Genomic DNA, 26,105 nt, shown 5'->3' on the forward strand with positions numbered 1-26,105 from the left:
GAGGCATCAAGGGATCACAAAGTTAGCATTGGAGGGCAGCGTGGAGGGTAAAAATCGTAGAGGGAGACCAAGAGATGAATACACTAAGCAGATTCAGAAGGATGTAGGTTGCAGTAGGTACTGGGAGATGAAAGAGCTTGCACAGGATAGATTAGCATGGAGAGCTCCATCAAACCAGTCTCAGGACTGAAGACCACCACAACAACAACAACACCCTATACCTGTAGCATTATTTACATCTTCACCTGTACCTGTATTCTGTGGGATTTTATTTTCAATATACTGAATGATTATTGACTGTATCTAAAAATTTTTGATGGTCTCATTATATACTGACTGTCAGAGGTATAACACCGTGTTAAAAGTTTAATACAACAAGAAAAGTATTACAGTCAGAATCTCTGCATTTTTCTTCAACTGACACTGTGCAAATACCCGGACTGTATTCATCCAGTATTTGAGAAGGAGAGCATTCAGAAACTTGCAACCAGCTTTACATATAATTTCAAACCTTTAAAAAAATTCTCACAGACACCCCACACAAATGATGAAAGGGAAAAAGTTTATCATTTACAATATTTTCACTGTTCATGCAAACATCAGCATCAGGCATGATAGTCTAAGTTACTTCTTCATTACTAGTAACTCTAATTTGCAATGTACTTTGCAGACAGTATCCACGTACACTGACATTGCAGGATGGTAGTGGAGCTAGATGCACAGGACACAACATTTCGGAAATTGTTAGGGAATTCAATATCCAAAGATCCACAATGTCAAGAGTGTACCAAGAATACAAAATTTCAGACATTACCTCTCACCATGGGTAATACAGTGGCCAACAGCCTTCACTTAATGCCTAAACCAGCTGTGTTTGTGTCAAGCTGTTGGTGCTAACAGACAAGCAACACTGCGTGAAATAACTACAGAAATTAATTGGGGAGTATGACAAACATATCTGCTAGGACAGTGCAGTAAAATTTGTCATTAATGGGATATGGCAGCATACAACCGATGCACTTGCCTTTGCTAACAGAGCAACATTGCCTGCAGCGTCTCTTCTAGGCTTGTGACTGTATCTGTTGGACCTAGATGACTGGAAGACCATGGCCTGGTCAGACAAGTCCCGATTTCAGATAGTAAGAGCTGATGGTGGGGTTTGAGTGTGGCACAGACCCCATGAAGTCATACACTTCTGTTGTCAACAAGGCACTGTGCAAGCTGGCCATGGGTTCATAATGGTGTGGGCGGCATTTACATGGCATTCCTGTGGTCCAACTGAATCAATCATTAAATGGTTATGTTCGGCTATTTGGGGACCATTTGCAGGCATTCATAGACTCCACGTTTCCAGAGAATGATTGATTTTTTTATGGATGACAAAGCGCAATGTCACTGGGCCATGATTGTTCACGATTGGTTCGAAGAACCTTCTGGACAGTTGGAGCGAATGGTTTGGCCACACAGTTCACCCGATCCCACCAAACATTCGTCGGACATGATTGAGGTCATTTGTGCACAAAATCCTGCACCGGCAACATTTTTGCAATTATGGACGGCTATAGAGGCAGCATGGCTCAATGTTTTTGCAGGGGACTTCCAACGACTTGCTGAATCCATGTCATGTCGAGTTGCCGCACAAAGCTGGGCAAAAGGTAAGACACGATATTAAGAGGTATCCCACGACTCTGCCACCTCAGTGTACACCACTGAACATACCTGCAAAATTATATCACTGTGTGAAACACAGTTTAGAAGATATTACATCATAAACACTGAGCTGTGTGGAAAACTAGCTTTTGCTTAATGATGATGATGATGATGAGTCCCATACTTCTTTACAGAGCGTAGGGGAGCGATGCGGGAGACCAGCGCCGCCTTACTAGGTAAGGTCCTAGTGGAGGTGGTTTGCCATTGCCTTCCTCCGACCGTAATAGGGATGGATGATGATGATGAGGACGACACAACAACACCCAGTCATCTCGAGACAGGAAAAATCCCTGACCCCGCCGGGAATCGAACCCGGGACCCCGTGCTCAGGAAGCGAGAACGCTACCGCGAGACCACGAGCTGCGGACAGCTTTTGCTTAAAATGAAGCACAAATCGCCCAGCCTACATTCATCCAGCATTTCACAATGAGAGCACTTAGTGAGTTGCAACACACTTTAACTGCTATCTCAAACCTTTCCTAAACTTTTTCTCACATGCTTGACATAAAATATTAATCATATTGCTCATTTGTTAAGTAATTAGATGTTTGAAGCTGTTTTATGCATGAGAGTTAGATTCATTATGGAATTGGAGGTGTATTGGTCTGACAGAATATGTCATAGTAGAAAGTGTATGGAAATTAAAATTACATTTTAATAGCTTAAACCACTAAACTTACAATAATAGCATATCCATGTAAGAGAACATATAGTAAAGAAGTTTATAAAAATCTTCAAACTTTTAGATTCAGAGAGTCCCAACACCCTATCCACCATTTAGTTTCTTTTCATTTGCATCAAGTGACATAAAAGAAGTTCAGAAAATGTATGAAAAGCTTCTCCATCATTTCATTTCCCCAATGTTTTGCACATTTTGTTACCAACCATCTGATTTATTCTTCCAATTATCTGTTTCCCCAAACCTTGAGAGCTTACTTGTCATTCTATTCCTCTCAAGTTTTAGAAGAAGAAACTCATTTCCAAATGTCCAGATAACACCAGCCTTTCATTGTGCAAGAAGAAATCTCTAATTATGAAAAATCAGCAATGAATTGTAATTTTTTTTGGTATAATCAGTGACTTTTCCACATGTTATTTTGCAAGCATTACTTTTTAAGTCCATCTTAATATATCATTTGCAAGAATGATTACATTTCTTTGTGAATAGTCAAATTCGTAACCTTCAAAGAGGAATGACTGCTCAAAAATTGTATTCTAGTAACTACTCATCAGAAAGAAGGATCAGTACACACACACACACACACACACACACACACACACACACACACACACACACAAAGCCACGCACTCAATTCAGCCCTTACCAATTCAGTACCTGCTCCTTCCATACTCAAATAATGATGTAGATTACACAGAGAGACAAAAATGCAGTATGAAGCATGCTACATATTAACATTTTATCTCATTGAAAAAACAATAAAATGTCTTGATGTAATACAAACAAGAATCATGTTGATACTCACAATTTAGACACAAGAGACTGGGGTAATATAGGCTCATTCTGCAATGCACGCAGCTCATCAGACAAGATTAACCGTCTGCCAAGGGTCGTATCTTCAGCAGCAGTGCTGGTTGTTGGCTTTTCTTCAGATATTGGTGGTGGGCTGTAGTCCCCACTGATGCTCAGCTGACTCATATGTGCAGCCATCTTTTCTTCTGTAATGTGCTTCTTTGGTGGGCGGCTGCAAAATAAAGACTCCAGTAAACATACAGCATTTTGTGACACTATTTTTATATCATTTTCTTTCTCATCAAGTTAAGAAGGACTAGCAATTGTTTCTAACAACATCCTGTTGCTCACAGTTTCAGCTATTACAAATTACTTTTAAAACTCTCTGTACCAATCATATTGTATGTAGTGGGATGTAGAAAGTGAAAAATTTTAGCAATACTCATATCAGTGCTATTCATTACTCATTTGTTAATATATTTTGATAAATTAACTACCATTTTGCCACTGCTTTTCTCTGGTATTGTATTATGCTGAAATAATTATGTTTGAATAATGGGTTTGAGATTAATCACAAAATTCAGAATAATGTTTTCAAAAAATTCTTATCTACACACTTTTAACATACTTAATCAGCCCTTAAACACATGTCGTTTCTGAATGGTAATCTTGAAACACAGTTACATATACAAAACGTCACCACACTCCTAACTCCAGTACGGTCTCTGTTAGCAATATTTTCCAATTTTGTTCTTGCAACAGGAATACATACAAGGGGAGACTGAAAAGGTCTTGGCTTTGGTTCCTTATAATTAGGATTGACAAATGAAAGCTTGATATCTTAAAATGCATCACACACTTCCTATTCTAATAATTATTTTTAATTTCAGGTAGACTATGAGATGGCTGAGACACAAGAAGGTTCATACCTATAGTTACAGGCCATCATGATGCTTTTGGTTTTGCAGGGAAAGTCTGCACAAAATGTTAACACTGGAGTGTGTCAACTGTTAACGGAGAAGTATCCATCCTATAGCACTGCCAAAACATGAATGTCTCATTTCAAAACTGGACATTTCACTCCTGAAAATGAATGCTGCAATAGGTGGTCGACAACATCTGCAGACCTGGCTACAATTCACACTTTCCATACACAGATTCTTGAAAAGCAATGAATATCTGCCAAAGAAATAACTAAGGTATTGGATGTACCTAGGGAGCACAATGGTTTCATTACTATCAGTGTCCTCGACATGACAATGTTCTCAGTGAAGTGGTTGCCAAAAAACATTTGAGCAGTGAACACGAAAATGCACGAGTTGGAACATCCTATTGTTTTGATTGATTTTTATGCTGTAAAGAAGTTTTTGATTCAGTTACACACTAAAGATAAAATCTGCTGCATATTTATGGTCAAAGGAACTACACCAAGTAATCGACCACAGAAGTTATGGCACCTGTTTTCTTGTACAAACATAGCATTCTGTTGGTAGAATCCCTGTCTCAAGGTTGTAGTTATAAAGGAGGTGATTATGCCACATTCTTTGACTCGCTGAAGGACATCACACCTTTGCACATGTTCTTAATTCTGATTGCCAATCTGGATGTCTGTGTTCCAAATTGTTTGACCATTCTTCACACTCAGCTGACCTGGCCCCTTTGGACTACCATTTGTTTCCTACTCTGAAGAAACACTTCAAGGGTCATCATTTTTAACACAATGAATATGTCAGAATACGACATTAACAGACAGCATCAGCTTCAGATGGTCGTTGTTGCAGAAAACACTTCTTTCTTAACCTACCTACAACTTTCTTTTGAGTAGCTGTTACAGTAACTTGTCGCATATCACACTCAGCAAGTTCAGCAACAAAACTGGTAAAGAAATCAATACTCTCTTCTGAGACACAGAAATGCACAACCAAAGTTTCTCTGACACTCCCATTAGCAGCAGACTTCCTCCATCATTTCATTGTTGTGCTAGTATACCTTGAACTCCCAGCTTTGCTTTGCAAGATCAACACAAGCACTGTTCATACTGTAATCTAACATTTGAATTAGCTTTTTCATAAATAAGTCATTTATGGTCTGTGCATATCCAAAATAATGCTATGTGCCACGTGGACACAATACTCATCCTCCTCAAACTTCCACTTCAAACTTCCTTTTCATTGCCAACACATCATCTTTACATGTTTTATTTCATTTCACCATTCTTCAACTTAGTTGTAAACAAATCTTCAGGCAATGGCTTCCTATAGTCAAGATGGCATAAGAAGTTCTCTGACACGTTACAGCATTGTTGCCAGCTTTCAACTGTGGAGCAGTAATGGCTACGTGCAAACAGTAGTTGTATACAGAGCTGAGACAAGATTGAGGTGTTGTCATAGAGACATTTACAAGATTTTGTTATGTTATTGGCTTAGGTAGGCATGCAGTGTCTGTCGTGGACTTATGTCAACTCAACTACAGATTTGTTTACATTACTTGAAGTACCAATTCCTTCTAGAGCTAACTGCTTGAAGAAATTCCTCTCAGTATTTGTTTTATTCTTTATACACAACAAAAACAAACAAGACTAGGAGAAATGGACACACAAAAACAGGGATTGGGGGAGAGGGGCATTGGGTGGGAGAGAGTAGCTATAATGTTTGTTGGAGTTGTGTGAGAAGTGGAAAAATGAAGATAATGGAGGAAGAAGAGACGGTGTCAGAGTCACACATCTTTGGTAGGAAGCAGATGTTACACTAATATGCTAATACCCTTTTCAGTGCCTGTGCAAACTGACACTTTCCTAAACAGTAATCCAAGAAATCAATTTCCCATGACAATCATCCGACAAGTCCAGCAAAACCCATACTCACTGTGAACCAATCACTGGTTGGTAACCTCCTCATTGCCTAGGCTTCGAAAACACAATTAACTCATTCACGAGAGCTCAGTTTGACCTGTGAGATAGCTTGCTTAAACTCCCATCACCACCTAAAGTAGCAATTTCTGTGCAGCATTCTATGTTGAGATGACAACTAAACAGCTGTCTACATGCACAAATGGGCACTGCCAACTTGGCCACCCAATTGCTATATACACCAATACCAATGACTTAATAGCTGCTTCCATGCCTCCCTCCCACTATCAGCTCCCTTGAACTATGTCTTTGCAATCTCACTAACCTAAACCACTACATGTATCCTTCAGTCCCATAACATCAGGTTAATGCGTGTAATCCATACCACTTTGTGAGTTATAACAATAATTATTTGACACAATAATTAATACATTAATTATTTTAACAACACAAAATATCTTACTGCTGTTCATGCTTACAAGTTTCCTGAACTGTAGACTTTAATATATTAAAAATTTGTAGAACCCTCAGACACATGTAAAATATATGGTCTATATTATACATGCACAAGTCCTACACAAGATTTTGTTATATTTTTTACTCAGGTCACTGGAATCGGCAAGATGAATTCAACGCAAGTGAATACAGCTTTATGAACACATTTTCTGCACATACACTACTGGCCATTAAAATTGCTACACCACGTAGATGATGTGCTACAGACGCGAAATTTAACCGACAAGAAGAAGATGCTGTGATATGCAAATGATTAGCTTTTCAAAGCATTCAAACAAGGTTGGCGCTGGTGGCGACACCTACAATGTGCTGACATGAGGAAAGTTTCCAACCGATTTCTCATACACAAGCAACAGTTGACCAGCGTTGCCTGGTTAAACGTTGTGATGCCTCGTGTAAGGAGGAGAAATGCGTACCATCACGTTTCCGACTTTGATAAAGGTCAGATTGTAGCATATCGCAATTGCGGTTTATCGTATCGCGATATTGCTGCTCGCGTTGGTCGAGATCCAATGACTGTTAGCAGAATATGGAATCGGTGGGCTCAGCAGGGCAATACGGAATGCCGTGCTTGATCCCAACGGCCTCGTATCACTAGCAGTTGGTATGACAGTCATCTTATCCGCAAGGCTGTAACGGATCGTGCAGCCATGTCTCAATCCCTGAGTCAACAGATAGGGACATTTGCAAGACAACAAACATCTGCATGAACAGTTCGACGAAGTTTGCAGCTCGGAGACCATGGCTGCGGTTACCCTTGACGCTGCATCACAGACAGGAGCACCTGCGATGGTGTACTCAAAGACAAACCTGGGTGCATGAATGGCAAACCATCATTTTTTTCGGATGAATCCAGGTTCTGTTTACAGCATCATGATGGTCGCATGTGTGTTTGGCGACATTGTGGTGAACGCACATTGGAAGCGTGTATTCGTCATCGCCATACTGGCATATCACCCGGCGTGATGGTATGGGGTGCCACTGGTTACACATCTCGGTCACCTCTTGTTCGTATTGACTGCACTTTGAACAGTGGACATTAAATTTCAGATGTATAACGACCCATGGCTCTAGCCTTCATTTGATCTCTGCGATACCCTACATTTCAGCAGGATACTGCACGACTGCATATTGCAGGTCCTGTACGGGCCTTTCTGGATACAGAAAATGTTCAACTGCTGCCCTGGCCAGCACATTCTCCAGATCTCCCACCAATTGAAAACATCTGGTCAATGGTGGCCGAGCAACTGGCTCTTCACAATACACCAGTCACTACTCATGATGAACTGTGGTATCATGTTGAAGCTGCATGGGCAGCTGTATCTGTACACACCATCCAAGCTCTGTTTGACTCAATGCCCAGGCGTGCCAAGGCCATTATTACGGCCACAGGTAATTGTTCTGGGTACTGGTTTCTCAGGATCTATGCACCTAAATTGGGTGAAAATGTTATCACATGTCAGTTCTAGTATAATATATTTGTTCAATGAATACCTGTTTATCACCTGCATTTCTTCTTGGTGTAGCAATTTTAATGGCCAGTAGTGTAGCTTTGTGGGACTTCACATAGTTGTTGCTGGTATTGCCTTTGCAGAGGCTACACTTCTCCTGCTTTCTAGACGATTTTGGAACTGTATCCTCTCCTCCTGTCTGTTGTTCTTCCTGCTCTTTCACTCCCTTGAGTTCATTCCTCCACTGAAGTATGAAGTATTCTTTCCACTTTCTAGTTTATTACTATTTTGAATATGGTCCAGGCACTTATTGCCAACATCTCCAAGATGTCGTGGAAGACATGCATCAACTGTATCCTATATGCAACCTTTGCAGTATATTTATGAGTAATTTGATCAACCACATCCACCCAACAGTCTGTTGCACTGCACAATGTCATGGTTTCAGATTCCTTCTTTAATTATGGTTACTTCAGAATGCAGTGTACACAGAGACATGGCATTTCCATTCTTCTTTCCTTGGTATAGAGTCATGGTACATTTAGGGCTGCCAGTCTGGTGCAGGATGGTGACACGATATTTCAACATTTTACTTCTTTATCTCATCAGGCATTTCAAAGTGGATCTTGTTCATTATACTAACTGATGAAATTTTCTTTTCTTTGAGCTACTTACCAAGTTGAAGAGACATGAAGAAGTTGTCTGTTGTCACATTTCTTCCTTGATTTAGAAATGGTTCCACGAGATGTGGAGTCACGCACTCAGCGAGTGGTTGCTTCGCTCCAAACACATCTTTTTTTCTCAGGGATAGGAAAGCATTAAATACATGCTTCGTTGCTACACCAGCAATAATTCAGAATTTGAGACCATATTTGATGAGTCTGTTGGGCTTGAAATGTTTTGCTTGGTAGCAGTTGCTCATCCACGGTTATATTTTCTCCACGGCAATAAGAAGAAATACTGTTTTCCATGAACTTCCCACAGATTTCAGATAGAAGAGTGAGTGAATTTACTGGCAGGTAGGCATTCAGCTCAGGTTGATTTTTCATTTAAATGGGGAAACCTACAAGGGTCCTGAAATCTGTCCCTTCACCTAACATCCTTCACAGAATCAAGCCCCCAAGAATGTGAGAGAAGTTCATCTACAGGTGTACTTTGTACAAATGATATCCCAATTATGTGCAGTGTGAGTCAGGGGGAAAGGTACAAGTTTGGGGGGGGGGGGGGGGGGGGGGGGGTGATAGTGTCAGTAATTCTGAACAAAACAAACATCATATGGACATACATCATGTTCTTAATAGTTTCCGAGGAAACCAGTGGAAACAATGGGAAGCAGGACATATGTAAGTGATAGTAAATGAAACATTGTGATCTAATGTTCTATTGAATTGTGTGTATTGTTTTTTTTTTTTTTTTTTTTTTTTTTTTTTTTTTTTTTTTTTTTTTTTTTTTTTTTTAGGGCACAAAAACAACTATCGTCATATGCGCCCATGTCAGACCCTTAGAACACTAATATGAAAAAGGAGTTAAAAGCAACTACACATTAAGCCCTATTGATGAAAGGATAGAGAGTGAGGAGAAAGGAGAAAGGTCCACAAAATACACCGCTGAGACAACAGAGGTCCCAAACTAAGGATTAAATGTCCTTTGTCATATTGCTATGATGAATAAAAAGTAATACACACTTGACAGCCCACGTGCTGTTCGCTAAAATGGATGATAACTCAGATGGCAAACATATAGTAAAACTTAAGTGGTTAAAAAAGGACATTTGGTCATGAAATGGCAAACCGTCAAGGTTGAAGACAATGAGCACAGAATGGTGGGGGATCACCACTTAACAAATAGTGATGGCTGAAACGACGGTGCCCAACACACAACCTAGCTAAAATGAATTCTTCACTACGAGAGGACCGAGTAGGTTGGCCAAGCCACTGGGACAGGTTTCATTCCCCAGAGCTAGTTCCCATGAAAGGAAGGCCAGCGGTGATACCAAAGTGACACCACCTGCTTACAGATAGCAACATGGAGATCATTGGAAGGAATGGAAGAACTAGCGGGTCGAGGCAGGAGGACAGCAGCCCTGGCAGCAGCGCCAGCTGCCTCATTTCCTGTCAGTGCGACGTGACCAGGAACGCACACAAACATCACATTGGCCCCCTCCAGGGTGAGCACTAATGGATGGACTGCGTACAGCACACAGAGGCTCTGAAGGACACAGATAGAATTGGACTATATGATACAGTTAAAAAAGCCTGTCTCACTGGACGTACTGTGTGGCCTAATACATAGCGAAGAGCTCTGCTATAAATACTTAGCAGTGTTCCAGAAAGCAACACCAAAAATCTTCAGTGCTAATGACACAGCACATCTGACACCACAGTCAGTCAGAAAATCATGAGTGTACACAAAGGCACTATCACTAAGTTCTGTGCAAAGGTCAAGAAACTTACAGCAATAGACTGAATATGGAGTAATTTCCTTAAGAAGCAAATGAAGTCAAACTGGTGAACGGTTCATACCCATTGGAAAAACTGCACGTAGCATGAAGTTAAGTTGCTGGAGCAATAGCCAAAAGCGAACTCCAGGAAATAATGCAGAACAGAGATGCACCCCATACTGGCGGTCACAGGAGTCATCAAAGAAGGGTTCGTAGGATGGATGGCCAGGCATGCTAGACAAACAGCATGCATATCTGCTGAGGAGAAAGTCACAGCAGTGGGACAGCAGTCGTTCAGCAGCTTCTGCATAGAGACCATCAACAGGGCTAGCATAAAAGGCACCACTGGCCAAATGAATTCCATGATTTAGAAGGCATAAGAGAGACAGATGGGCAGGCGCATAAACGAAACACCTGTCCTTGAACGGACAAGGGATCGGTTCAAACAGAGGATGGTGGTCTGATCTGCTCGCCAGGAAGTACCACTTAGGAGACTTAGGATATTGAGGGACCAGGCACAGCGGGCGTCCAGGAAAGACATATGGTAGGGCCAAGAAAAAGTTTTCTATCACGTGTCAGCCGCAGGAATTTCAAGTTTTAGCAAACAGAAGAGCAACTGGCCCAAGATGTGAAGACGGTGGAAGAAACCCATTGCACAACTAGAAATTCATACAAATGGTTTTATCAGTGGAAAAGCAAAAGCCACTGTCAATGCACCATGAGTAAAGACGATTGACACATTGCCAAAGACACTGCTCAAGGAGACAAGTCCGCAAAGAACTGCAATAGATCGTGAAATTGTGAAAGAAAAGGAAGTCTGAGATGCCGAGTGGGAGAAAGCCATAATAGGGTTAATGGCTCTAGCAAAGAGGACAACGCTCAGAATGGAACCTTGAGGTGTCCCGTTTTCCTTGAATGAAGGTGTCCAATAAGGCAGAATCCACATGTACCTTCAAAACTCGGTCCTTTACACATTTCTGAAGGAAATGGGACAGGCGGCCTCGGAAGTCTCATGTGTGTAGAGTAAAGAGAATACCAGTCCTACAGCAGGTGTCGTGGGCTTCCTCCAAATCAAAAAACATGACCACAGTCTGTTATTTCTGCAGAAAACCATTCATGACATGGGTTGACTAAGCAACAAGATGGCCAATTGCAAAATAGTGTGCACAAAATTCCCATTGTGCAGTGGTTAGTAAATTGCAAGAATCGAGCCACTACATCAGCCGGGCATGAATCATAGGTTCCATCACCTTGCAAACACAGCTGGCGAGACATATGGAGCAGTAGCTAGAAAGAAAGTGTTTGGCATAACCACTTAGGTATAGGTATGGCAGTGGCTTCATGGTAGCATCTGGAAATTGTGCCATCTGCCCATATGAGATTGTACATATAAAGGAGAAAGAACTTGCCCACAAGAGAAAGGTGCTGCAACATCTAAATGTGAACATGATCCGGTCTTGGGGTGGAAGACCGGGATGAAGTGAGAGCATAATATAGCTCCCTCAGAGTAAAAGTGGCATTGTAGTATTCATGATTCTGAGAGGAGAAGAATATCACTCGAGCCTCCTCCACTCATTTCCAATTGAGGACGGCAGGGTGATAGTGGGTCGAGCTTCAAATTTCTGCAAAATAGCAGCGTAAGGTGTTGTAGAGAGCGATGGCGTCCACAATGACATCATTTGCTGCAGTCGGGCCAGAAACTGAGGAATGGGACCTTGGTCCCAGAGAGTCGTAGGAGGCTGATACACACGATGGAAGGGAGAGTGGAATTGCTAGAAGAACTAGTGCATGAAATCCAGCTAGCTGTTTTTGCTATCCCAAAGAATGTGATGACACTGCACATGCGACTGCTTATAACGAATAGAGTTCACCCTGATAGGATGCTGGTTAAAAATGCAGAGAGCGCATCTCAACATGCAAATTGCATCGTAACATTCCACAATCCACCAACGGGCCACAACGTGGCATAGTAAAGATGAAGTAAGAGGAATGGAACACTCTGTGGCAGTAAAAATAACATTTGCAAGGTATTCTACCTGGTCATCACAACTGGGGAAATGGCGTTCGTCAGAAGTCACCAGGGAGGAGTAAAGCCTCCAGTTGGCCTTAGAAAGGTGCCAATTTGGTTTACACGTAGGTGGGGTAGGAGACAGTGAATGGACAGCAGACAGGAAATGGTTGTTCGAGTACGTGTCAGAGAGAATGGATCACTCAAGATGACGGCCAAGCTTGGCAGCGCAGAAGGATAGGTCCAAATGGGAACAGGTGTACATGAAGTCTGAAAGGACCATGGGTGCACCAGTGTTAAGGCACATGAGGTTGAGTTGACTGAGCAGGTCAGCCAAGAGGCACCTCTTGGACAGGTTCTGGAAGAGCCCCAAAGGGGATGGTGTGCATAAAGGTCACCGAGCAGCAAAAAGGAATGAGGGAGTTGATGACTAAGCTGGACAAAGTCTGCCCTGCTTAGACTGGAATGACAGAGGGATGTAAACATAGTAAAGAGAAAAGGTGATGCAAGGAAAGAAAATGCGGACTACAACAGCTTGCAACCAGGCCTTCAGTGCGACAGTTTGAGTATGAATGCAATCCCGAATAAGCGACATGACTCCCTTGTGAGATGGAATGCTGTCCCCTGGGGGAGGGTGGGGGGTGAGGTGGGGCAGGGTGGGGGACTGGGCAGAAGAGGAGGGAATGCATGTGGGGAGAAGGGGGAGTGGGGGGGGGGGGGGGGGGGGGAAGAGAGTGATTGCAGTGAGGGGGGGGATGAGGAGAGAATGGGAGGGAGAAAATGGGGGGGAAGAGAATGGCGGGGGGGGAATAGAATGGCGGGGGGGGGGGGGAAGAGAATGGCGGGGGGGGAGAGAGAATGGCGGGGGGGGAGAGAGAATGGCGGGGGGGGGAAGAGAGAATGGCGGGGGGGGGAAGAGAGAATGGCGGGGGGGGGGGGGAGAGAGAATGGCGGGGGGGGGGGAAGAGAGAATGGCGGGGGGGGGGGAAGAGAGAATGGCGGGGGGGGAAAGAGAGAATGGCGGGGGGGGAAAGAGAGAATGGCGGGGGGGGGGGGGGGAAAGAGAGAATGGCGGGGGGGGGGGGGGAAAGAGAGAATGGCGGGGGGGGGGGGGAAAGAGAGAATGGCGGGGGGGGAAAGAGAGAATGGCGGGGGGGAAAAGAGAGAATGGCGGGGGGGGAAAAGAGAGAATGGCGGGGGGGAAAAGAGAGAATGGCGGGGGGGAAAAGAGAGAATGGCGGGGGGGAAAAGAGAGAATGGCGGGGGGGAAAAGAGAGAATGGCGGGGGGGGGGAAGAGAGAATGGCGGGGGGGGGAAGAGAGAATGGCGGGGGGGGGAAGAGAGAATGGCGGGGGGGGGAAGAGAGAATGGCGGGGGGGGGGGAAGAGAGAACGGGGGGGGGGGAAGAGAGAACGGCGGGGGGGGGGAAGAGAGAACGGCGGGGGGGGGGAAGAGAGAACGGCGGGGGGGGGGGGGAAGAGAGAACGGCGGGGGGGAGGGAAGAGAGAACGGCGGGGGGGGAGGAGAGAACGGCGGGGGGGGAGGAGAGAACGGCGGGGGGGGGGGGAAAGAGAGAACGGCGGGGGGGGGGAAAGAGAGAACGGCGGGGGGGGAAAGAGAGAACGGCGGGGGGGGGGGGAGAGAACGGCGGGGGGGGAGGAGAGAGAACGGCGGGGGGGGAGGAGAGAGAACGGCGGGGGGGGAGGAGAGAGAACGGCGGGGGGGGAGGAGAGAGAACGGCGGGGGGGGAGGAGAGAGAACGGCGGGGGGGGAGGAGAGAGAACGGCGGGGGGGAGAGAACGGCGGGGGGGGAGAGAACGGCGGGGGGGGAGAGAACGGCGGGGGGGGAGAGAAGGGCGGGGGGGTGAGAATGGCGGGGGGGTGAGAATGGCGGGGGGGGGGTGAGAATGGCGGGGGGGGCGAGAATGGCGGGGGGGGAGAGAATGGCGGGGGGGGGAGAGAATGGCGGGGGGGGGAGAGAATGGCGGGGGGGGGAGAGAATGGCGGGGGGGGAGAGAATGGCGGGGGGGGGAGAGATTGGCGGGGGGGGGGGAGAGATAGGCGGGGGGGGGAGATTGGCGGGGGGGGGGAGAGAATGGCGAGGGGGGAGAGAATGGCGAGGGGGGAGAGATTGGCGAGGGGGGAGAGAATGGCGAGGGGGGAGAGAATGGCGAGGGGGGAGAGAATGGCGAGGGGGGAGAGAATGGCGAGGGGGGAGAGAATGGCGGGGGGGAGAGAATGGCGGGGGGGAGAGAATGGCGGGGGGGAGAGAATGGCGAGGGGGGAGAGAATGGCGAGGGGGGAGAGAATGGCGGGGGGGAGAGAATGGCGGGGGGGAGAGAATGGCGGGGGGGAGAGAATGGCGAGGGGGGAGAGAATGGCGAGGGGGGAGAGAATGGCGAGGGGGGAGAGAATGGCGAGGGGGGAGAGAATGGCGAGGGGGGAGAGAATGGCGAGGGGGGAGAGAATGGCGAGGGGGGAGAGAATGGCGAGGGGGGAGAGAATGGCGAGGGGGGAGAGAATGGCGAGGGGGGAGAGAATGGCGAGGGGGGAGAGAATGGCGAGGGGGGAGAGAATGGCGAGGGGGGAGAGAATGGCGAGGGGGGAGAGAATGGCGAGGGGGGAGAGAAAGGCGAGGGGGGAGAGAATGGCGAGGGGGGAGAGAATGGCGAGGGGGGAGAGAATGGCGAGGGGGGAGAGAATGGCGAGGGGGGAGAGAATGGCGAGGGGGGAGAGAATGGCGAGGGGGGAGAGAATGGCGAGGGGGGAGAGAATGGCGAGGGGGGAGAGAATGGCGAGGGGGGAGAGAACGGCGAGGGGGGAGAGAACGGCGAGGGGGGAGAGAACGGCGAGGGGGGAGAGAATGGCGAGGGGGGAGAGAATGGCGAGGGGGGAGAGAATGGCGAGGGGGGAGAGAATGGCGAGGGGGGAGAAGAGAATGGTGGGGGGGAAGAGAATGAGTGTGGGGAGGTGAGGTGGCGGAAGGATATGGGTTAAAGTGAACTGGAAAAAAATGCGAGAGGTCAAAGCAATTGGGAGGACACAATTTTGTTTCCTGGAGGTAGAAAAAAAATAAGTGGATGCTGCAATTCAAAGAGCAATCATACCACCTCCTTGTTGGACCTAATGCCGTATATGTTCCACTGGACAAGAGTCACGATAGGGAAAAGGGAGGAGGGGAAAAAATGAAGCGTTGTCACCCCGGCAGCTTCGAGTGCCAGCCTTCAAAGACTCACTGTTACAGGGCGCAGAGTCTGGAGGATCTTGTTCCATGAAATCTAGGGCTGTCGTCATTCTCACTGGGCCTGCCTGAGGATTCCAGGGCAAAAAAACGGTTGGTAGTGCACACTAGTGAAATGCAGGTCTGCTGGGTGAGGGTATCACACACCACTGAAGAGGATCTCCGAGTTGGCGAATGAGAAGATTGTTTGCCTTTGTTTGATTTCTTAGAGCCTTTGCAGTTGGCAGATGATGTTTGCTGGCTGGAGAGACTAAAGTCTTCTTGGGAGTATTCACTGCCAGAAGCGAAGATTTGGTGGCTTGTTGCACAGCTGGAAGAGGAGATGGGCATGCTACCATGATACTGGGCGATTCTACAGCCACGGGGCTGAATTTGAGATTGCAAGTCTGCATGGCCATCTCCTTTGTGGAATGAGGTGTAGAATGAATGGTACTTTAAGTACCAGATGGCAAACTGCAGGTCTGTCAACTAGCCAACAACTCGCAAGTGACTGGGTAAGGTACTCTTTCCTTTACCAGGACCTCGTGGACGGTCCACTCATTGAGATACAAGGGACATTCTTGGGAAGAGGCTGCATGGTCCCCATTGCAATTGATACAGCAGGGAGAAGGAAGTGGGCAATCGCCCTCATGAGCATTCCTACCACAAGTAACAAATTTGGCCATGTTTTGACTGGACATTCAACTGTAGTTGCAATGGTGACTCTGGTAGCAGTGCATCGGGTTTAGAAGATATGTTTGGACTGTGATGACTTGACCTCTGATAGAAACACTACTCTGTCAAAAGTGAGAAAAAGAATGTGTGTAGGCACTAAGGTTGCATTAACCTTTTTCATTACCCGATGGATGGCAGTGATACTCTGATCAGAGATGAAAGACTGAAGTTCTCCCTCAGACAGGCCATCAAGCAGCCTAGTGTAAACAACACCACATGAAGAATTCAGCATTGGATGGTATTTGATATGAACATGATAGCTGTGGAGGAGCGAAGCTGCAAGCAATTGTTGGGATTGAAAATCACAATTCATCTCCAAATGCAAAGTGACATTAGGTAAACAAGAGCAGGGTTTCACAAGGCCTGCAACTGCATCAACACATTTCTGAATAATAAACAGATTAAACGTAGCAATGGACTGGCCTCCTTCAGTATATGGCACCACAAGCAACTGAGGTGCAGCTGTGAGATTGATTGAATCTTTTGCCTCACTTTGTTTACGTTTAGTAGATGTAGACTGAGATGGTGATTAGCTCACTGCAAGAAAATCCTCCTCCAATGAAGCTCACCTCCCAACTGCCTTCCCCCCCCCCCCCCCCCCCCGCCCCGCGCCACCTGCCTTAGGTGCTTGTTCACACCTCAGGTCATGACTCCCGAACTCCTGACAGAGGGACCAACTGGCAATTTGGGAAGGTAACGACTCACGCAATCACCTCTCCCAGGGGGTTCGTGTGAACCCTACTTGTAGACCCAGGATTGGGAATTACCTGTCACCCAGTCAACTGTTTGTTGTGTCTCAGACGTGTGGGCTTCAGGAGCCCATAGGGAGGAAGAAAAAACAAAGAGGAACCTCAGACGCTGAAGCGGAGAAAGGATATGAGATGGAGAATGAAGAAATAGAGAAAGAAAAAATAGTGGAGGGACTGTTCTGACGTCAGGCTACTAAAACTTCAGAACATATTCCCAGACATGTTCCCCAAGAGAGAGGAAAAAGAATAACAGGAAGATACACATGTGACACGGAAAGAGAAGAGGTGCTCCAACGGCTGGAGCTCCATGGTCGCCAAGCACGAACTCACCACAAAGTGTTTAGTCCCGTAGGAACTGTTTGATTGTGTACATTTCTTCACAAAATATGTTCGAACTGTCCATCATCAACTGCAAAGCATTCTGCAGCTCTTACAGACAGTTGCTGTGTTGCTGATCTGAGCTCATTCATACGGTCATTTACTTGAGCATACCGTATTTACTCGAATCTAAGCCGCACATTTTTTTCCGGTTTTTGTAATCCAAAAAACCGCCTGTGGCTTAGAATCGAGTGCAAAGCAAGCGGAAGTTCTTAAAAATGTCGGTGGGTGCCGCCACAACTTAGTTCTGCCGTCGAATATATGTAGCGCTACACAGGCCTGTTTTGTAGGGTGCTGTTTGTAGGCACAAAGATAAATACTGGCGCCAAAACCTCTGCGTCAGTAAATAAATTAAAAAAAAAAAAAAAAAAAAAAAAAAAAAAAAAAAAAAAAAAAAAAAAAAAAGGTGGAAGACAAGCTTTTTTTCTCCGCGCCGAGTTTTGACCACTGCATTATCATACATTATCCAACGAAGTAAATACTAATTCCGTATTGTTCATCTTCGAATGTAGCAGCATTTCATTGTACTACGAAAACCCGACTGGCAAGAATGTTTAGGATGTTTGTCAATATGGCCAACTCTACGTTCTGAATTTTTTCCTATCTGTGAGAAGAGATGGTTGCTAATACGAACTTTTATAAACTGTGAATCACATGCAGTATTCTCATCACCATAAGAATAATACGAATATAATCATTTTGCCATGTATTGTTTCGTGTTTGCTACTATCTCATTTAAATCCTGTCTGCGTAATAAACTGCAAAACTAGAGTGAGACAACAGCAAACGCGGAAGAATATACATATCATGTCATGTGTGTATTTGTATTATTCTTATGCTAAACAGTGATACAATCAGAAATGAAGCGAGGCAATTGCCTAGATTTTTAAATCTAAGATGACTCTAATTTCTGTGCAGAATGTAATGTACTAAAGAGACGCCTGCAAAGATTATCAAACAGAGAAAAATTTTCGCTAAACTCTCGTTCAGAACATCTTCTATCATACGCAGTCTATTATTTGGTTCTTGTTAATCATTATCAAAGAAAGCAGCAGTGTAAGTAACAACAAGTAGCAGCCTCTTGCCATTGTTTCGCTAATGAGACGATTCCTCTCCCTCTCCTTTTTTTTTTTTTTTTTTTTTTTTTATTTGTAAGCGGCGGTAGCGCGCTCAAAAGCAAGCCATGCCGCGATCGGCGACAGGCCGTAAATACGCAGTATCAGAGTACGACAAACAATGCATGACACAGTACAGAAATGCATTTTCAGCGTAGAGTGACGTAAACACCTATAACAAAGAAAACTGCGCTTATCAGATCAAAGAAAAATAAGCAATCAATTCAAACCAGATGAAGCACGTGAAAAAGGAAGGGTACCCGTATAAATACGGACGGAGCGCCTGACGCATAGCAATGGCTACCTGGTAAAGCTTAACTGCTAAACTTACGACTCGAACCAAACTACTGTAGCTGTATCGTCATTCATTCGACCTAAATTGTCTCATATTACAGTGGACCAACTTTGTTTCGATTTGGAGATGCTGCCTAAAACTTTTCTCTCCCCTTGAATTTAGAGTCTCAAATTTCAGGTGCGGCTGATTCGGGAAATTTTTTTTCCTCGATTTCGAGTCTCATTTTTCAGGTGCGGTTTACATTCGAGTGTGGCTTAGACTCGAGTAAATACGGTATGCGTGTAAAATATGAGTGAGAAATTTCTTCTTTGTGTCTACTATGCACTTGCAGACTTAAGAGTTAAGTCAACTTCACAAACAGTAATCTAATGGTGTTAGACTGGGTGACCTAGGTGGCCAAGAAATGACTCCATGGTGTCCAATCCAATACCCTGGCTGGATATGTTTCAGTGAGGTACTGTGTCGCTGGCTGTACAGAATGTGCAGTAGCCCCGTTATGCTGAAAGTACATACGACATTGTTTTTCCAAAGTAATATACTCCTAGTACTCTGGGAGCACATTTTGAAGGAAATCAAGATACCATACTCCAATAAGACTGACACCCATGATTTTCAAACAGCTGTATGTCAGATACAGTTAAGAAAAGGACATATGTTCATTTGAAGTTTTTTGTTCAGAATCACCAACACTAACACCTCTCAAAGCACGTACCTTTTCTCCTGACTCACCCTGTATGATATCTTTAATAAAATATTTCCAGTTCCTCAAGTGACACAGTCCAGTTATTGTTTTTAGACTTTTCAAGCATTTGATTCAGTGTGTTTGTTCATGAGACATAGCACTGCTTTATCAAAAATAGGATGGAAAGCATGATGACAGTCAACAACACAGCAAGCATAAGTAGTGCAGTTGATCTTCCTCCAGAAGATGAAAAATTTGCAGTCTACCACTCAGTTCCCTCCCTAGTGACAATCTATGTAGAGGCATTCAATTGGAAGTGTCATGATGGGCGAGATGAGGATTTATGTTGGCCACCATCTGAACCCTCCCCCAATAACCCCTCCTCATTCACAATGGCTCCATCTATATTTTTGCTTGTCTCTGGTCTATCCCCAATGACCTGCAGAAATGGAAAGCCGCCCCCCCCCCCCCCCCACCCCACCCCACAGGACAGGACCATGCACATTTGAAAGAAAGGAGGGCACACGACATAACAGCTTAGTAAGTTACAATCACTAGGGCTGGCCCAATTACACATGGAAGTATGTATACCACACTTCAGACAGACATATTGATAATAGGATCTACATACTACAAAAGGAAACTAATTGTCACTACAACGACCTGGTTTATTGTCAAAAGTGTTGCTGACAGTTTCAGAGACAACATTAGGCAATGACTGATTGAAACAGGGAAAGAAATACAGTAGATTTGACAGATGAAACAGTGAAGACAGCAGAAGATCAAATAGCTAAAAAGACTAGGCCCAGTATAAATTCTTGGATATCACAGAACATACTGAATTTAATTGATGAAAAGGAGAAAATATAAAAATGCAGCGAATGAATCAGGAAAAAGGAAATACAAATATCTAACAAATTAGGTTGACTGGAAGTGTAAAATGGTTGAGCAGGAATTGCTAGAGGACAAATGTAAGAATATAGATTAAGCAAGCATAACTAGGGGAAAGATAGATACTGCCTATAGGAAGATTAAAGAGGCAAGAAAAGAAAAGAAAAGCAGCTTTATGAAGATCACGATCTCAGGTGGAAAACCAGTACTAAGCAAAGAAGGGAAGGTGAAAGGTGGAAGTAGTATAAAGAGGGGACTGTCCAATGGACAAAAATTTGACAGAGCACTGGAAGACCTAAGACAATGCAAGGTGTATGAGATGGCAAAATACCCTCACACCTCAAAAAGAACATAATAATTCCAATTCCAAAGAAAGCAAGTGCTGATAGATGTGAATATTACTGAACTATCAGTTTAATAAGTCATGGTTGCAAAATACTAACATGAACTATTTACAGAAGAATGGAAAACTGAATGAGGAGATGAGTATTAACAGTAGCAAAACAAGGATGATGAAATATAATCATATTTAATGATGTGATGCTGAGTGAGTCAGATTAGAAAATATGACATTAAAAGCAGAAGATTTATCTCTGCTATTTGGGTAGCAAAATAACTGATGGTGGATAAAATAGAGAGGATATAAAATGCAGTCTGGCAATGGCACAAAAAGCATTTCTGAAGAAGAGAAATTTGTAACATCAAATATAGATTTAAGCATTAGGAAGTCATCTCTGAAGTTATTTGTCTGCATTATAACCTTACATGGGAATAAGAAGTGGATGATTGACAGTTCGGACAAGAAGAGAATAGAAGCTTTTGAAATGCGATGCTTAAGGTTACATACATAGATCACGTAAGCAATAAGAAGTTACTGAACAGAACAAGGGAAAAAATAAATTTGTGGCATAACTTAACCAAAAGAAGGGATCTGTTGATAGGACACATTCTGGGGTCACTAATTTAATACTGGGTGTTGGGAGGGGGGTAAATGGAGAAGTAGACCAAAAGATGAAGATATGAATACAGTAAGCAGGTTCAAAAGGATGTAGGTTGCAGGAAGTTATTTTCTTCCTTCATTCTTGTTTACTGTTAAATCCTGCCATTTCCATTATTCTTAAACCTTATTTAATGTGTCAGCTGCACAACTGAAATGTTTTACTGCACTTAACCAGTTCCGACAAATAAATCTGTAGTCTTCAGAAGTTTAAGATTTGCCTCTAACATGATGACATCAAATAAAGGCAGGAAAATTCACTTATTTTCTAATATATGTGACAATGTGTCAGTTTTTCAAAAATTTACAATCCTTACATCTGTTGACAAAATACACTGATACTTGCAGAGGGTACAGGAGGTGGTCTGACTGTCAATGGCAAAATGAAATTAGTTGTATTATTATATTACATGATACAAGAAAGTGATCCTTCAAAGTATTGCAAAAAGATATGTTGGAACCAATAGAAAATTCTGATACAGAAAAATTTCATGTAAGTGATACAGTATCGACAACCAGAAGAGATGTTTGCAGTTGTTAATTCCCAATTTCTGTAAAATTAAAATATAAATGTCATAAAAACAAATATGTCCTCCATATAGCAAAAGAGTAAAAGTCATAAGTGAAGAGAAGTGCCACTGTTATCTATGCAGAAACAAACTTCCACTTTTCACACAGTGTACAACTGTGTCATGCACCTAATAATGGTATTAACACTACACACAAAATAACACACAAAATGCTATTTAGTTATGAGTGGTGCCCCACAGAAAAGATGGGATAGGAATTTCTAATGTAAGAAACTAGACAACATGCAAAAATAATCATACTAAAGAAAAAAATTAATTTTGAGAAAGTACCCATGTCAATATAACAAAAATTTTCTTTAAAATTTTTTTCTTTGTTTTACTTTTGGTGAAATGCAGTACTGGAAAGAATAGTCAGAAAATAGCAGTTCAAATTGTCCTTATCTGGCATTACTCTTAACATATAATATCTGAAAATCTGTTTGGTGATTAACAATCTCAGAAACTTAGATTTTGCTCTTTGTGAACAATTTTTTGTGTGTGAACACTCCACTTAACTGAGTAGCAATAATAGCATGCCGTGTAAATTGCGTAAGCTAAATGCACATAGCTTTTCAACAAAAATAAATCTAAGCAGGTAACACAATGGCAAATAATAGATTTCAATGATTTTCCCCCCAAATAATACCAAAATTTTGTTTTACATAAAATCATACTAACATTTCAACCTCAGTCTCAATCTTCCTCTTACACTGGAAAGCATTTGAATTGTATATTTCATTTTGAATCCCTGCTAACGTTGAAGATGCTACTGCTTCTGCTGCTGCCACTGCTGCTGATTCTGCAGTGAACCTGGAAATTAAGAATTCAACTAATGTGAGCAAGAGATCAAGAACAAATAAACAACAAAAACAAACTAGAAAGTAATAAAAATTTCACTGAAATTAAAAAAAAAAGGACAGAATATTAAGATTGAATAGCATGATGATGATGATGGGATGACGACGGCAATGACAGACTGAACAGAAGCTCCAGTAGGATACAAATAGAGGAGCAAATTGGCCATGTTCTTATTGAAGAAATCATCCTGGCATTCAGCTTAAATGATTTAGGGAAATTCTGCAAGACCTAAATCTGGAGAGCTGGGCAAAGATTTGGACCATCTGAACGTCCAGTGTCTTGACCACTATGCCACCCTGCCCACTGCAGTGATATGAACTATAGCGTAGTTGGAGTATTTAATGCGCTTATTAACAACTAAGAATTGTCAAGCAATTCAATATTTTTTTCTTTCTTTTTAGTGAAGCACTGACTGAAGAAAGAAAATCCTAGGCATGAGTTTACTATACCACTTAATAAGCTGGTGGAAGGCTATTAAAAGTCACTTTTTTTTATCATAGGCATGTGAGGAGCTGAATCTGTCAGCGTGTTTTTCTCACAGTAGTAGTACCACTGAAAAAAAATTAAACTGCAAATAACATCCCAATACTGAATAACAATTTGGTCTATAATACAGAATGACCAGCATGCTCTGGACTTATTACTTAATTCATTGATGGTTTTAAGTTACATTAAATCCAAGAAACATGACAAATTCAGTCACCAAACAGGGTGGTTTTCCAATAAATCAAATACAACCAAATTCTGGAATCTTAGCACATCAATGCCCCACCAATAATAGTGCCATTACAGACATAGCACAAGCAGAGGTTGTTTTTTGTTTAAGGATGGGGAAGGAAATCGGCCATGTCCTTTCCAGCATGTACCTTAAGCGATTTAGGGAAATCACGCAAAACATAAATCTGAAAGGCTGGACAACAGATTTAAAACATCATCCTCCAAAAAGCAAGTCCAGTGTACTAACCACTGCACTACCTCACTCAGTCACACTTTAAAAACACAATGGATATCATGTGACCAATTGCTGGGTGTTGCTCTAATATTTGAGATTCTTACAGGGTGTCCAGAAAAGGACTCCCTGATTTCAAAATTAAATATCTCGAAAACGAAGATCGATAGAGGAATGCAGTAAACGGTATGTTTATTGTGAAAGCTGTAAGAAGTTTAGACAGCAGTTTGAAATAATAGTTACAAAAGCTGCTAACAGATGGCGCTGTAATCGCCGTACGTAATGCCTAGTATAAATAGTGATCTGAAGCCCAGAGCAATCAGTTCCACTATTGAAACATGAAAGAAGGTTAGCATACCGAAGGAAGAGATTAAAACCATGTGCTCCATTGAACAACGCGTTTTTCTGGTGCTAGACTACCACAGGTTAGAGGAGAGTCCTATGGCAACAAGGCGAAGTTTTCAAGCACGATTTAATGTTCCAAAAGGACCCGATGCGAAAACCCATTCATACGCTCTTCACAAAATTTCAACGAACAGGCAGTGTAACTGATGATCTAGTGGGGCATGTTGGCCGCAAGCAAACCGCAGTTACGCCTGAAAATATCGCCACAGTTTCTGGAATTATTCAGCGAAATCCAATGTCATTCGTCCATAGAATTGCATCTGAGACTGGTTTGAAGCGTTCCAGCATGCATAAAATACTGAGAAAGAGCCTACACATGTTTCCATTCAAAATTCAAACGCACCAGGCCATATCCGTACGAGCTGTGCAAGAAAGTGATGCCTTTGCTAATCAGGTGCTCACAATGATTGATAGTGAAGGATCTGATGTTGGCTGCATCTGGTTTACAGATGAAGCACACTTCCACCTGAATGGATACGTGAATAAGCAGAACTGGCGATTTTGGGGTTCCGAAAAGCCATACTAGTGTGAAGCAAAACTCCTGTATTCTCCTGAAGTTACTGTGTGGGCTGCAGTATGCAGCAGAGGCATTATTGGCCCTTTTTTGATTCGAGAAATTGTCACTGGTGCACGTTACGTTGCAATTTTGGAACAATTTGTCGCCACACAGCAAGTGTTAGAGGATCGACCAGGTACTGAATGGTTATGCAAGATGGAGCCCGACCACATCAGACCGAACAAGTGTTTCACTTTTTTGAGGAATACTTCGGGAATCGAGTCATTGCTTTGGAATATCCCAAATTTACTGGTGCAAGCATGGATTGGCCTCCATATTCGCCGGATTTGACTCACTGTGACCTTTTTTTGTGGGGCACAGTGAAAGACATGGTCTACTCGAAGCATCCCGCCACACTGGACAATCTTGAATCGGCGATCTCTGTGGCATGTGAATCCATTTCAGTTGAGACACTACGAAATGTGATGGCGAATTTCATTCTTTGTTTGCACCACCTCTGTACTGCCAATGGTGAACATTTTGAAAACATTGTGATGTGACTGTTTGCAAAGATTGTTTTCATATGATTATTTCACTTATGTATGCTGATATGAGCTGTACAGCGTACAGCGCCATCTGTTAGCAGCTTTTGTAACTATTATTTCAAACTGCTGTGTAAACTTCTTACAGCTTTCACAATAAACATACCGTTTACTGCATTCCTCTATCGATCTTTGTTTTCGAGATATTTAATTTTGAAATCAGGGAGTCCTTTTCTGGACACCCTGTAGTTAGTTAGCACAAACAATATTGAACATACCTAAGGATATCAAGTGTACAAGATTGTTTCTACAAAGTACATTTATTTCATTGTAACAGCGAAGTATTTACACACATCAAAAAAAGTTTTGCATCACCTCTGTTCCGAGAGTTCCAGAACCTGTACAGAAGATTGGAATAGAGATCAACATAAACATCATTTCTGCCCTTTTTATTGCTCATGAAAACCACACATTGCATGTTGTACCACCATACAGCGAGACCTTCAGAGGTGGTGGTGGTCCAGATTGCTGTACACACTGGTACCTCTAATACCCAGTAGCAAGTTCTCTTGGACTGATGCATGCCTGTATTCGTCGTGGCATACTATCCACAAGTTCATCAAGGCACTGTTGGTGCAGATTGTCCCACTCCTCAACGGCGATTCAGCGTAGATCCATCAGAATGGTTGGTGGGTCACGTCGTCCATAAACAGTCCTTTTCAATCTATCCCAGGCATGTTCGATAGGGTTCATGTCTGGAGAACATGCTGGCCACTCTAG

General features: G+C 43.4%; 1 protein-coding gene across 1 annotated transcript in view; it reads right to left on the reverse strand.

Annotated features, from left to right (window-relative positions):
• LOC124545168 (regulatory protein zeste-like) overlaps positions 1-26,105 on the reverse strand; it is a 117,229-nt gene that overhangs the window by 47,307 nt on the left and 43,817 nt on the right. The window contains exons 3-4 of the mRNA XM_047124004.1: positions 22,754-22,885; positions 3,195-3,413 (exon numbers count right to left, since the gene is read on the reverse strand). Of these exons, the coding sequence (XP_046979960.1) occupies positions 3,195-3,413; positions 22,754-22,885 (351 nt within the window). The remainder of the gene's footprint in view (positions 1-3,194; positions 3,414-22,753; positions 22,886-26,105) is intronic.

Source organism: Schistocerca americana, chromosome 8 (genome assembly GCF_021461395.2).
Source record: "Schistocerca americana isolate TAMUIC-IGC-003095 chromosome 8, iqSchAmer2.1, whole genome shotgun sequence".
Classification (NCBI taxonomy): domain Eukaryota; kingdom Metazoa; phylum Arthropoda; class Insecta; order Orthoptera; family Acrididae; genus Schistocerca; species Schistocerca americana.